At 43.4% G+C, this 15,495-nt stretch overlaps 1 protein-coding gene across 1 annotated transcript in view; it reads left to right on the forward strand.

The window, feature by feature from the left end:
• FAT3 (FAT atypical cadherin 3) overlaps window positions 1-15,495 on the forward strand; it is a 634,426-nt gene that overhangs the window by 606,188 nt on the left and 12,743 nt on the right. Inside the window, exon 23 of the mRNA XM_045191687.3 lies at window positions 4,846-5,314. Coding sequence (XP_045047622.2) covers window positions 4,846-5,314 — 469 coding nt within the window. The remainder of the gene's footprint in view (window positions 1-4,845; window positions 5,315-15,495) is intronic.

The raw sequence follows: 15,495 nt of genomic DNA on the forward strand, positions 1-15,495 counted from the left end.
CAGCAACAGCAATAATACTAGAGGCTTTACATGCATCATTTGATTTTTATTATAGAATTAATATAATAGATTTGTTATATGTGATCATCCCATTTGATGGAGAAGCTAGGGGCTCAGAGAGGTTGAGTAATCTCCCTAAGGTGTACAGCTCATGAGTGGCAAGGTCGGGACCTGCTTTCCTGCCTCCCTCACTCCAGGCTCTTTAGCCCCATGCTCTCCCAGCTCAGTGCAGCCATTGCAACTCATCGTATCAAAACTCACATTCCGGGTGTCTGTAGGACAGATCAAGCCCTCCAGTGTTGTAAGGAGAAGGAATAAGAAGAAGGGAGACATGCTTCAGCTGATGCTGTTCTTGCCAGGGCGCCATACCAGCCCATTGTAAGGGAGTTCGGAGATATACAGAGTCTGTCCAGCAGGAAATGTCAAGTGGAAATGGCTGACAATGTTTCTTTCCTAAGGTTCTATCACCAGGTTCAACTGGAATCATGGTGGACCTTTCTAGTTTCTGTCCTTTGATTGTTTGATAGGTCACATCCAAGTCAATTAGGTGCCCAGACTTTAATTCCAGAGGGAGAGAAATGAACGCCAGTGGCTTCCCCTTGACATAGACTTTTACTCGCCCACTCTGGTATTGTCAGGTAGTACTCGGTGGCCAAGAGTGAGTGATCAGGGAGTTGGAGTTTAAAAGTTGACGACTTTTGTGGGGAATCTCCCACTCTCCTTACTCATTCAACTCAGAGAATTTCAGCTCTGGAAAGGAAAGTGGTGTTTTTAAGATTTTTATTTGTTGATTTTAGAGAGAGGAAAGGTGGGGGAGAGAAACATTAATTTGTTGTTCCACTTATTTATGTATTCATTGGATGATTTTTTATGTGCCCTGACTGGGGATCTAAAGCAGTGTTTTCAAAAGACTCACTTTGGAGGCACAATTTTAGAGAGCAATTAATTTAAATCAAATATTCATGGTGTAAGGAAAAAAATTCAAAAACCTAAGCCCTATCTTTATTCTCTCCTGGCCCCAAGGCACCCTGCCTTTAGTCACTAGATCACTTTCTAAACAGCCCTGAGTGGTGGCGGTTGGCATAATTGCTTGGAAAAATCTCTGCTTTTTCAGAGCTACCAGCTTCTTGGAGTTCTGCTTGGGTGTCGCTGGTCTTCCTCTTTTCTCCTTCAAAAGAGCTGGTGGTCACAGAGCATCTTTCTGAGGCAAATACTCTCTATTAGCAAATCTCTTATATTGTGTTAAATTTGAGAAGAAAAAAATATTGGACCCAGATGGCTTGACCCTAAAATAGAGTTTGTCATTTGACATGCACTGGCAAATGTCTAAAATGTATAGATCCCTGAGGATGGAAAAGAAGAAGAATTAAACCTTTTAGGCAGCGCTATCTCCTAAGGTAGATTGTATTTCATGGAACAAGCGTGTTTCTGAAAGTTGTATAAATCGATTCTCTATAAGTGGAATCCTAATAAACTAGGAACAGTTGCTGTTTGAAGGGACTCTCCCATTAATCCCTTTGTGGTGTGAATAATCACCCCCAATCTGTCTGTTCTCTGAGTTTGCTTTTCATATGTTGGGTTTGCCCAAAGCAGGACACAGCCGTACTGACCTATTGCAGATATTCTCCTACAGTCACCAGGAATATCCATTTAGGGGATTTGAACCTGTTTGCTTAAGATTTTTAGCCTTGTGCAAGATTTAATTTCATTGGCTTTAGGTACAGTATGTGGTTTATACTTTGCTTTAATGACTATGCTGAAATGCATTGTTTAAATTGCACTCTTGGTTGTTTATATTTTCCCAGTTAGATTGCATTCTCTAAAAAGTACTTAAGACAATCAGTGAGGTGGAGGGCACCCCTTGAAGACAGCTAAAGAATTGCATGGAGAACTCAAGAAGTGAAAATGCTCACGGACAGGGAGCACTGCTATCTCTAAGAAGCAGTAAAGGTGCTCACTCATCTGTCTACCATAGACACCCTGTTTCCTTTCAAAAGAGACTCCAGGCTTACCAGGAACATCCAAATGCAATAAAATCAAAGCACCATTAAGATAAAAACAAAATATTAAGAGCCAACCAATGAAGTGGGGAAGGGCAGAATATCATCAGTAAACATCTAGACCTAAGCTTTCTATGTCAGCTGAACATAAACCATAACTCTGAGTGTCCTGGCAGCCAAAGCAAGAATGAAAATGGCGGGACTGGTCCTGTGGCTGTCCTCGAACCTATAATGAAAACATGTCAGACCATCAGGAGAGAGTTGCCAGACACAAGTAACTTTTTCCCCATGCCAGTCTTTTAGGTCCAGTATTATGGCAAAAGCACCCATCCTTGATTACTACTCTAGAAATATAACATATTTTATCTTTGATAGAAGTTACAGATGATACAGTGCTTCCTTTTGGTGATTCTCAAACATGGCTAGTTACCACCCCAGGGCTGAAAGGGAGATGGTCAGAGAAAGCTCATTCAGCTACTTGGAGCGTCCAGATCTTTCTAACATAGGTCAGAAGAGGAACAGGGAAGCCTCCCACAAGATTCTAGAATGTCAATGGTCTGTATAAGGGTATCACTGAGAAGGGGTTAACGTTATGATAATGACATACCCAAAAGTTAATAAAGCATTTTCATATACATATATCTTTTATTCTCACTTTCCCGTGCATAGATACAGTGACTCCTTTTTTCCCTGTGAGGAAACTGAGGCTCAGAGGGATTCCGTGACCAGCCCACAGTGATGGCTAGTCAGCAGTGGATTTGAGCCTCTGACAGGGGCAGACAGGCTGGGAGCACAAAAGTGTTCATAACAAGAAGACATTTGGAGGGCTGAAATGATAATTTATTCATTCATTTATGCATTCAAAACATATTTTTGAGAACTTGTGGTGTGCCAGAGAGTGATTAATGGCAGCCATGAAAGTAGGTTTGTTCAAAGTCTCCTTTTCAAAGGACATGTGGTAACCACCCTTACAAGTTTTATGATAACGGTGCATTTCCTTGAACCACACACCAAGAATCTGAGGCAGTAAGACTCTGCCACATAATTTAAACTTTTTTACTCAAAATCCTACAAGAAGACTTCTTACAGTTCTGATATGTTTTCTCCCAAGCCCCAGCCACTGAAGATCTGAGTTAAAGCACATCACCAATTTGAAACAATCCCAAGGACCAAAATATCTTGTAACATTAGGGCCACGCTTTCTGAATTATGCATTTCATTGGAGAAATTGCCTCCTTCTCCTCACCTGGCACATCATTTCTGATCATTGCTGTACACTCTTCCTACAGTTCCATGCGCATCCCAATTTCAACTAAAATAGCTTGCTCCCTGATTTGAGAAAGCTTTGTTCTCTTAAAAGAGAGATCCTTTAAAATTGGGTAAACCCTATTCTGAAGACAGAGAAAAATGAAATATGATCAGAGTATAATTTTCCAGTATGAGAGCATATGAAAGTGCTCTTTTCTCTCCCTGGCATAATAAACTCGTGAACTTGCAAAAGATTAACTTTTTGCAAAGCAGCTTTCGGCATCAGCATTCCAGTTTGTCATCTAAACAAGGCTTAGAATTTTGAAGATACAAATGAGTTTTATTTTCAAAAAGCTGAGGATCATGTAGGCCTCTGGTTTCCTACGCATTCAGTAGTGTTACTGCTGTTACTTTTTCAACAGAAAAGAAAAAGTTAAATTAACAATGCTCGGTGTTCGTATGGGATAATTGGGTGGTTCTTAGTTACCGAGCTTCGAAGTATGTGAGCACGTCAGAGCCACGTGGGCTCTCCTGGGTGAATCTTGACAGAGTGTAGGGTTGGAGGGGGCATGGCCCAAGTAATATGTTAATTGAATGCTTCCTTTTACAAAACCTTACATGGAGTGCACCCTCCCCACTAGATTTTCCGTGACAGACTAGGGACACTACTCTGTAGCCACAGAGCGTAACAGCAGATGAACTGTGCAGAAGAAGGTAGTCCCCAAAGTCACATTTGATCATTTTATTACTCACATTGAAATAAAAATATGGATACTTATCCAGGAGTTGTCACTGAGCAAGTATTCTGGTATGATTTACAATATGTATTCAGTCCATTTTGTCGAACAAAAAAAGTGACAAAGGCAACAGCATAGATTTCTCATGAAAGCTCTCTGAAAAGAAAATAAATATTTGTCTCCAGTCTTTTTACATCCACACATTTGCATTACAGAGCACAGTGTGTATGTGCTAACTGTGCATGATGTGGCTGACCATTCGACAGTGGACACAGTCTCCCTGTAAAATAAGCCCCAGCTGCTATCTCTGCTCTGCACATAAGGGATCCCAAATCCAGAGGGGTCAACCAGGTGACTCTCTCCAGGTGACCTGGGCGATGCAGGACAAAGCCCCAATCTCATTCTTCATTCCTAAATTCCCAGGGCTTTGCCTGGTTAACAGAGCTTCCTACCTCTTACTTAGTATGCATGTTTCTGTGGCATGAGCCTATAAACTCTGTGCAGAAAGAGAGGGCACCAGGGAATCCATGGAGCCATAGAGACAGAAATGAGTCCCTACGAATGAGTTGTCTGTGGAACATACCAAAGTGTAGATAGAGATATTTTCTATTTGTGAGAACGAGTGAGGCTGTAAGAATCCCTAAGGGGTCTACCTTGAGTCAAACATTTTGGAAAGACTAGTTCAGTGTATTTCTATGAATTTACGTGCTCTTTATCCATCCTTAGCTCTTAGTGGCCTAGAAGGTCTGTCTTCCTTTTCCTTCCCGTTCCCCTTCCCCCTCCATGCTTGGAGACAGAATGCACAGGAACGTATTGCCAGAAGCATATTAAAAAGCGCTTTGGTGTCCTTCCCCACGCAGATCATAGATGGTAAGCTGTGGTTCCAGCTGGACTGCGGCAGTGGCCCCGGACTCTTGGGCATCTCAGGCCGCGCAGTCAACGACGGAAGCTGGCACTCGGTCTTCCTGGAGCTCAACCGCAATTTCACCAGCCTGTCCCTGGACGACAGCTACGTGGAGCGGCGCAGGGCGCCCCTCTATTTCCAGACACTGAGCACTGAGAGTACCATCTACTTCGGGGCCCTGGTGCAGGCGGATAACATCCGCAGCCTGACTGACACACGGGTCACGCAGGTGCTTAGTGGCTTCCAGGGCTGTCTGGACTCGGTGGTGCTGAACAACAACGAGCTACCCCTGCAGAACAAGCGCAGCAGCTTCGCCGAGGTGGTGGGCCTCACCGAGCTGAAGCTGGGCTGCGTGCTGTACCCCGACGCCTGTGAGCGCAGCCCCTGCCAGCACGGGGGCAGCTGCTTGGGCCTGCCCTCCGGGGGTGAGTGCTCTGTGCCCTGGGCACTCTGTTGGGGGAGGGGTGGTTAGAGGGGTGGGGCAGTAGACCTGCAGGGGGCCTCTCTCTCACCTGTATAACCACCCCAAGTGCTCACCCAGAGACCAGCACTCAGCCAAAATACTAGCAAAGCTTCTTAATCCCCTTGGGGGGATTGAGAGCTGGGCAGTTAATTACAGGAGTGTCCAGTTTAGCCAATCCATTTGCAGCATCCCATAGACCCTGTAGCAGCAGGAGTCCACAGATGCAATCACAGCTGCCCCTTCCCTTGCCCACCCTACACACTTCCAAGCCTTAGCAGCTTGGAGGAATAGTATCCCCTTTTAAGTTTTTGCCCTCTTCAGTCACCTGCATGTCAATGCAGAATGAAGTTATGCAGAATGTGAGTTATGAAGACCATGAGACAACAGGTACACGACACTTTCACACACAGACATATAACTTTACCAGAAGCCAAAGGGGTGCAGTAAGCGGTGAACCCAGTACCTCAGGAACAGGAATATAGTGGAGATGCTTTTAACATGTGTGTATTAGAGATAAGGAGTGGAAAGTCAAAAATAAGGTGAGGGCAATTTACATGAAATCTCCAGATGGATAAACAGTCAGTGAGGATTTGATGCTTTACCCCAATAATATTCTCCCCAAAGATACATCGTGAAGGTGAAAGAACGAACAAGCAGGGTGCCCCTCCCCCACAAAAAAGGGGTGGGAGGACTTAGAGAGGGCTTCTGCTGTTTGAGGAAAATGCCAAGATTATTGAAGTCCTAGGAGTCTGAAGATAAAAGCATCCCAGACTTTACTCAGATGCATTGTGTTAACACAAACTAGGTCAGGCGCTCCCCCAGCTGGAGCCTTTGCCACCTCCCTGCCTCTCGAGCACAGATTCTACTGCAGCCACTTTCAGAGTCTCTCAGTGGCAGTGTGATTAGCAAATTTAAACCTTCCTCACAAATCACTTAGAGGTACGGCCGTGCACATTACCATCTAATGTTCGTGAAGCCCAACTCCAAATTTAGAGTCCATTTTATTATTAGAATGTTATAAACTGTCCGTGGAATGATGCACTGCCGAAATACGGACACCAAAGTTATTCCGACCTGCATATGTTCCTGCCACAATGAGGACCAAGTGCCCTGGGGGGAATTTCTGCAGTCTCGATTTAAGAAATCTATTTGCTGTTTTTACTATCTCAGCAGTATATGTAAATAAAGGGTGGTTATGGTGCCATAATTCCCAAACGATGGGCACTAACTATACTTCAGTGGTTCTATAAACCAGCCCATTATGACAAGTCATGGCCAGTTTTTCAGCAGGCAAAACCAATTCTGCTAGTGTGAGCCATCTACAATATATAAAAGGAGCGTGTAATTAAATTGGGTTGAAATAGAACACCACTCCATGTCAAATGCTGGGTCCACAGCCACAAATTGTAACATACTTTTAACATGGCAGGACATTGTTTCTGCTGGCAAAGCTGTGAGCTTCCACTATGGGGTATCTTTAAAAATAATAACAATCACCGTATTAAGGAAAAAGGTGGTGGAATCTTGCTCTTCAGGGTGCATTGTAATTTTTTTAATTGCCTTGAGCTAAGTATTCAGTGCAGGTATGTTAATGAAATGACTATAACCAACATTACAAACAGCAATTTTCCTCTATTTTTAATCCCCTTTGGTTTAATCAGATTCCAGCACTGAGTACCCACCTGTCACGGACTTTTCACATGACCTAAAGAACTTGCTCTCCCCTCCCCAGGGGCCCAGCCCTGCCTACAGTGGTCAAGGTCAACTACCCTTCATGCGCTCATACTCCTCTTTGTCCCTCCGCTCCCTACTCCCACCAGTGGTTGGGAATGGGGTTCCACAACAGGTGCTCTTCAAAATGATAGAGCCTCTTACCTGTTCAAGTCTCTCCTTTGTACCTGGAGGCTTGTTTTTCTAAAGCAAAGAAAGAATCTTTCCTCACTTCCATCATCACAGCTTACTTTTCTCAAAGCTGCTACCTCTGTTTAATTTAAGGGGCCCAGTGGTTCTTAACTCAGCAGCCCCCAGGCCATGGTCCAGATGGGGCACTCTGGGGCTCTTATGCACAGCAGTACTGAGCCCAGGACCGGCAAACTCCTTGACACTCACCGGGGAATCGCATCCCCTGGGAGCCAAAGGTGAAGGATTCTTCTTCTGATGTGTGAGTGAGGAGACACGGACTTGCTTCCTGGCTTTAGGGATAAGGCCTTGGCCTCTAAGAAAAGCAGAGAGTCCATTGGCTCACCCCTATTATCTGTTCATATTCGAGTAGTTTCAGTTGGCCCCTGTATCCTATCTGCAAATCCCCTCAGTTGGTGCCAAACAGCAAGGGCCAGGGACAAGAAGAGGAAGAACCAACAATCTGGCTTTAACTCTTATCTACTAAACTATGTAGCTAATTATAAGGTTATTTAAAATAAAAATCATCTTAGTTATGAGTGATAGATTAAAAAGAACAATAAGACTGAGTCATTAATGAAAGAATATTCATGCCTTGAAGAATTCCCTCCGGTTGCGAGGGGTGTCAAATCACAGGGAGGGAGTGGTGCTTCCCCAGATCAAGGGCTAGAATGCCTGCAGAATTCAGAGAGGAAATTTGAGCTAGAGAACGTGAAGTACTTAAAATGTGACTTCGTTTGCAGGAAAGTGTTGAGAGCAGAATTTCATTGTTTGAACATCTAACTGTTGTCGGGACCCTGTGCTTGGTGTTACTGTAACTTTCCAGGACACACATTTAGCATAATCATTCTCTTGACATCTTGAGGAATGCTGGACTATTACTGGTCCTTGGCTCTCCTGGTGACAGGCCAACTCTCAGGCTATGGTCACCCTAACACATTATTCTAGAACATTCAGGGGTTTTAAAATAGGCAACGCACAGCAAGGAGCATTTTCTTTCAGAAAAGGGAGGTTCTCATTTTATCACATCCAACACAATCAAACTTTGGGCACGAGGGGAAAGGGAGCCACGCCTGCCAGCCTGGAATGACATGGTCAGCAGGTTTGACCAGTGTTGTGACTCTGGCTGTCCCAGGAGCAAGCCATGGGGACCCCAAGGGAGTCAGAGCCCAGAACACTGACTTGTAATAAGAGTGTAAATATGACTCTGTAAATCAACCACAGAGGGAAGGCTTTCTTTTGGTAAAGCCTTCAAATTACATGTAGTTCATAAACATGAACTGGAAATAGGAACCACTGTGGAGAAGAAACGATCTGGTCCCATTCTGACCCCTACATTTCCAGACCCAGTGGGCAGGGAGCAGCCGCATTCGGAATAAGGAGTCCACAGTCCTCCATGCCTTCCCCTGCTCAGCTTAAGCCCATTATGGGAAAACCGAGTTGAGGCTAAACTATAATTTGGCAAAACAAAATAATCATTCAGGCTACTTTGCATGAGACTGGAAGTCTAAATCTTAAAATCAAAAGTTGGTACATTTTTAAATGGTAAGAGCTACTGTTTGTTAGACGCTTAGTATGTGCTCGGCCGGGAGGTAAGCACTTAACCTTGCAAGTGTTTATGCCCAGTGGCACCATCCGCAGAACAATGCTCTGGGACCAGCACTATTCTTCTCCCACTACCCCCGATTTTACAGATAAAAAACAGGCCCGAGAAGTTAAGTGGCTATCCTAGCATCACACAGCTAGTAAAGTGGATCCAAGTGTGGAACCGCACAGCCTACGCTCTTAACCGGTCACTCAAAGTGTGTGCCCGGAGCCAGAGGCATTAACATCATGGGGAATGTGAGAAATGCAGCATCTCAGATCCCACCCCAAACGTACTGAATCAAAATCAGAATTTTAGCAAGGTCCCTACATGATATACTGATTCTTCTCTGTTTCTCTTCACTGCCCTGAAACCTAAGAACACCGGTTCTTTGTGTGTATGCGTATTGCACGTAGTGGTTCTCAAACTCTGAGGTGCATCTGCATCACCTGAAGACCTGATTAAAATAACACTTTGCTATAGAGGAGCCTCCTGACTGCTCAGGGAAAAGGACAGTCTGCCTACCTGTCTGTCTGGTCAGAGGAACTTTCTGCTAGGTCACTGAACTATGTGTGCGAATTCCTGAGCTTCCCACCAAGAACAATTTTCCAGTGAAAAGTTTGAGGGAGAAGACCCAAACCTACAAGTCAGAATCTCAGAATCTGCATGGATGGAATTCAGGGATGTCCATTTTTAACAAGCCTCCAAGGTACTACACACATCTGAGTTTGAGAGCCACTGATATTTGGGGATCTCAGTAAATTCAGTATTTGCAAGAATGTGAGTCAGTGAATTCCAGAAGAGCTAAGCAGTCAAAGGACATTTAGGAATTGAATGTCAGGTGCTCATCCCGCATTTTTATAATTGTTTTCGCATTACGATTGAACTTTGTTCCCCAGACAGTCAAGAAGGAGTCCCCCGAGCTTCCCTTCAAAGATAAAAGTAATAGTGTTGACCTACTCCCTCTAAGCAAGTTGAGCAAAATGATAAATTCTTAGAGGTTACAAATAGTTGGGCATAGAAATGTTTTCAGCAACACGGCTATCCATGCTGCTTTGGGTGATGTGTTACTGAATACACATTTTGTGTCCCTGACTTGTATGGTCTAGGTAAATTCAGTTCATTGAACTTGAATTAAGTGTCTGATTTGTGCTGAGCTCTGTGTTAAATTCTGGGGTCCCATTGCTGTTTCCGTGGCCAGCGTATTCAACTGTGTGGCCTCCTTCCCCTCACAGCTGGCTTACGGGGATTGAACAGAGTTCCCCGTTATGTGTTCAGCCCACCAGCCCCTGAGCACAGAGGGCAGAGAAGGAAAAACCAGGCTCCCAGTGAATATACTGTGGACATAATTTGACTGAGATTTACAGTTTGCGGGGGGGGGGGGGGGGGTTCTGGGTGACTTTTAAATAGTTAAACTTTTTTTCATACTTTGGAAAAATCTCATGGTAACAGCATAAATTATATAATATTGATACTAATTCAAAACCCAGTCAGGTTATACTGCAGACACAAAAGAACATGCCAGAAGGTGAGGATTTATTGTGTGCCTAGTGTTGTTAACACATTAAATGTTTCCAGACTTTCAAACACAATATTAGAGGCTTGACCCAATCGATATACGTACGATACATGAAATGTGAGCCAGATTTCCTAGGGAAAAGTACAGGTCAGCCTTCAAAGGTTTTTATTTTACAAGGCCTTAAGGTATTGTGCATACCCTGCTTGGTGAAAGAAAAGTCAGAGTGACTACAAGTTGAAATGGTGGGATAATCACAGAGGGCCTCGATCCTCGGCCCAGCTCGCCCCACTGAGGGTTAGCATCTCACATGGTAATGCATCCTCTAGTTTTCTCATGCTAACTGACATTCACACAGTCTATAGGTTTCAATATTTGCCAACTTTCAGCCTAAAATAGTAAAAAATGCCTGTAGCTTTCAATTGTTTGGTTTATGAGCAACACAGAAATTTCAGAATCCATAGCAATTATAGTAGTTACAACAGTAAAGCAGCCAATGTTTTTGTGCTGTATTGTGGGCAAGGAATCCAGCAACCTTATTATCCTCTATGAAATGGGTCTTAGTGGGGCTCAATTATCAGACAAAAATCGGGGGGTTCCTAGAGGTCAGGCGGCCCGGCTGTGATCACACCCAGCTGCTGGGTGACAGCCGAGACACCCTTGCATCCAGGGCCTCACCACCAAATCACAGCTGCCTCTCCAGATCGTGTAAGTTCTTGGAGTTTCTAAATGAAATCCGTAATTCAGCAAGCAAAATAGGGGTTGATGCTGACTTCAGATCCCACGTTCTAGCTGCACATTTGTCATCATTTCCACCTTTGTGCATCAGGCAGATGTTTCCTTGTCAGGGCGGCCAAACCCGATCAGAGTGATGTTCGTCTAAGCTGGTGAGCAGGAACAAGGGTGGAGGCTATTACCTGAATGAATCAGGTTGGAAAACGACTAATAAGTCAAAGAAGTAAAATAGGAATTATCTTGATTATTTACCCACATAGCCCCAATTCACTCTATAATTGTTCAAACCACTTCTATTTTTGCATTTAATAGGTTTTGCCATGGTCTTCTCTGAGCAAGGAAAGGAGGGAGCATTTTACGTTCATCTGGGTGCAGATTTCAAAACCATCTGCATCCAATGAAAGTAGAAGGATTATAAACAGGAGCACAGCTTTGAGGCAAGGCTTAAAAATACACTTCTCATTCTGCCAGATTTGAGGGGAGAGAAGCTGTGACATTGTTTTGAGGGGTTTTTTTGGGGAGGGCAGTTATTTTTTAATGTATATCTCAATACTTGTAGGATAATTGTCTTTTTTAAATCTGGAAACTGGTATAAAGTAGCACCTGCCACTTATTGACTGTGTAACTCTGAGCAAACCAACTTATTTAAGCCTCAGTTCCCTCATTTGTAACTATTATAATGATCCTTATACCATAATGTTGGTAGCAAGAATTAAATGAGAAAAATGCATAGGAAGTTCTTAGCATATTTTTTGTACATAAGCTATTGTTCTTGCTAATGCTTTTCTTTTTTGATATTCTCCCCCAGCCCAGAGAAAAACATCCACTCTTTTTAATAAGACTTTGAGCCCTGGCCAAATGGTTTAGTTGGTAGGAGCATTGTTCCAAGAGGATGCAGGTTCAATCCTTGGTCTGGGTACATACCTAGGTTGCGGGTTCAATCCCTGGTCAGGGCACCTATGTGAAGCAACCGATCAATGTTTCTCTCTCCCATCTATCTCTCACACAGATCTCTCTCTCTCTCTCTCTCTCTCTCTCTCTTTCTGTCCCCCTCTCTCTCTTTATCCTCTTTCTCTCTCTCTAAGGTCAATAAGCATATCCTCAGGTAAGGATTAAAAAAAACAAGACTTTGAGATTATCCACTGAATTTTATTTTTCTTTTACATTTATAAAAATTAAAATAATATAATCAAATAATGCCTGAATATCTCTTGAAATTCTGTTTCTTTTATTTGTGTTGTATATCAACATATGGTAATGCTTGGGGAGAGGAGAAACTTTATTTTGCTATTATCTTTATTATTTGGCTTCCAGAAAGGGTGTCTGATACTGTTAATCTCAGTGTGTCTCATCAGCTCCCTGGAGATTTGTGGGAAGTAACTACAAGTCCCCCCCTTATTCTTAGCAAGTAATGAGTTCTGGCTCACCGACAAGTTCCAATGCCAGTACAGTCTTGTAGAAAGATTTGAGACTGTGAAAGCCTGGGTTCAAGTTCAAATTCAATTATTTACTAGCTGTATGTCCTTGAACAAGCTGCTAACCTCTCTAACATCCCATGGAGTTGGGATGTTAATAGGCCTCTTATTTTCCTTTGTAGGATTATTATTATCCTTCATAGAGTGACTGAAAGTGATTTTAAACCACTAAGGCATTAGATCACTTAGTATCATTATGGCAGACTTACCGATATTATAAAAATTATTAATAATAAGGCCCATGCTGGGATAATGAGATCATAAATAACACTTTGTGAGAACAGGTTAATTTTGATCAACAAACCTCTTTCACAGAGCCAAACAATAGATATCACTCTTTTTTCATTAAAAAAAAATCTAATCACTTAAAAAAAATCCAGTTGCTTTTTGCTTGCATTGTGTGAACAGGAAACTCCTCCAAACATAAAGTTCTAAAAAAGCACAATTGCTTCCAAAGGGCCTCTACTTCCTTAGGCCCATGGGTTTGAGATTATGAGAGCAGATCCTACACTGTTTGCCTTTAGATTAAGAGAAATCCAGATAGAAAGCGTGATGAACTGTGGCTGTGGAAAATATAATTCAAGATATTACTGAACAGTTCAGGCTCTGGTGCCAGACCGCTGCGGTTCAATCCACACTAGGTTCATGGCTGTAAGTAAGTAATCAACGTCTTAGTGCCCCAGTTTCCTCATCCATAAAATGGGAGTGATAACGATCCCTGTGTCATAAGCCTTTTTTTGAGAATTAAATAAGATAATATATGTAAAGTGCTCAGAATTGTTTAGCACATAATAAATGTCATATAAATGTTAGCTACCGTCATCATCATCATCTTCAAAATGGACAGCACGTTTTCTCAGAGTGAGCTCCTCAGTCATGCATGGTTTTCCCCAGCACAGGTCCAATGTCCCCATTCTGTGCTCCCACTGCGCCCTGTGCCTATCGTCATGGTAGTTTTGTAGCATCTTTGTGCTCATGGTTGACGCGGACACTGGCCTGCAGTGTCCGCGGTGTTGTGGCTGAGAGGAGACAAATTCTCATGGACTACCAAGTCCTGTGGAGGAAAAGGGACAGCAAGGCCTCTAGCTGAAGGGGAGAGAGCACTGACCTTTGCTTTGACAGGCTTTTATTGCTTTTCTGGGCACATTACATTGAGGATGGTCCTCATTTACTATGCTTTAAAGGTTAGCTTTAGGTAGTTACAGAAAACAAAGGAGAGATTGTCTAATTACATGAAAAAGGAAGGATATTTGCAAATGTAAAGGGAAAAGTGGTTGAACTGGTTACACTGGTCCTTGGAAGGTTCAGCATAGGTTTTAGGAAGTTACTTTAGAGATATGCAGTAAACATTTGCTGCCTCAATTCAGGGTGAGGGAATTTTAGCAAAAAGCAAGTCTCAAAGCGGCCTCGGTACAATGCACGCCTGATTCCCCACGGGAGAACCTATCCATGGGCATGGTCCTGTGTGCCAGACCTCACTTTCCACTGGCCTTTCTGAGTGGGAGCTGGGCCCACACCATGCAGAACAGTCTCCTATACATAGTGTCCATAGTTTTTCTGTCTTTGTATCCCCAATGCCTGCCATAGTCCCTATTCCAGGAGTGTGCTTGCAAGCCAGCTCTTGAAAACTAAATGCTCTGATTTGTAGCATTTACTGATCTCTGTAGTGTTTATACTCCCACCATGGCTGAGGTCAGGCTACCAGTGTTTTTTAAAAACTGGTCTGCCCAATTCCTGGATGTTGCATAGTCAGCTCTCACGCCCCTGTCTGAGCTGGCTCCAGCACCTTGCTGCCTATCGCTTAGGCACTCAGTCAGTGAACAGGTTAATCAGTCAGGCTGGCTGCTGCATCAGGTAGCACTAGACCTTCCACAAAAGATAATGCAAATGGCAAAGTGCAGAAAGAAATGTGTGGGTGTAAAATAGTGCACTAGAGGTAGTGCCTCGTTTTAAATTCTGATTTTCCAGGGCACAGAGACATCAAATCAAAGAAATCAAACCCACAACCCTTATAGAATCCAATTTCCATGATAGGATTCAAATGTTCCTTATTTCCAGACAGTTCCTCCTTACCCCTCCCTTGCCCCCGACTATTTCTGCTATAGTTTTATTTGAGCAATTGCCAGAATCATGCCAAAGAGGAGCTGCTGAGGGAGGAGTTGTACCTGAGCTGACCCACCTTGCCTTAAATCCTCCCTTCTTGACTTCCCTTCTTTGTTATCACAGACATGCTTTCTGAAGTCCTACATCACAGCTGCCCCACCCCTCCTGTTTAGATTCCTTTAAAAAGGAATCTAATTCAACCTCACATGTGACTCTACCTCTAAATGGCATGCCATCCTGGCTAAGGAGTAGCCAGGTGACACAAAGAAGCACTTTTCCCAATCCTAGCTGCTTTCAGCAAATCCATTTAAGTGAGCAGTTCTCCAAACTGGAAAAGAATAATCCCAAATCAGCATAATTTGAAGCAAGCATATCTCACACCACTGCACCTGCCCATAGACTCAGGCTGGTCATCTTTGGACACAGTTTGTATTAATAATGGTTTTTCCTTATAAGTTAGTTCCCTTGAATTTCATCGTTGTCGCATTTAAGAGTGTCTCTCCTCCATCTATGGCCCTCTGTGTTTCTTGGTGCCAGAGAGGCTGGAGCTACAGAGTTCCCTCCTTTTAAGAATGTAAAGAGTTCTCTCTTGTCAACTCCACTGCTGCCTCCTGAAGGTGGTCTGTCTCTCTCTGAATCTGTGAACACTTGCACATAATTGTAATGTCCTCCTATACAGGACAAGAGTTCTCTGTAGCACTGGATTCAGAAAAATGCTTACAAGACCATACAAAATATCTTCCACCTATGAGAGATCAATCTACAAAATCCCAACAGCAGTCACTGACCACTTGGGGAGCAGAGATTAGCCCAAGAGCCCTTCAAATAAG

The sequence above is a fragment of the Desmodus rotundus genome, chromosome 5, assembly GCF_022682495.2.
Source record: "Desmodus rotundus isolate HL8 chromosome 5, HLdesRot8A.1, whole genome shotgun sequence".
NCBI classification, from domain to species: domain Eukaryota; kingdom Metazoa; phylum Chordata; class Mammalia; order Chiroptera; family Phyllostomidae; genus Desmodus; species Desmodus rotundus.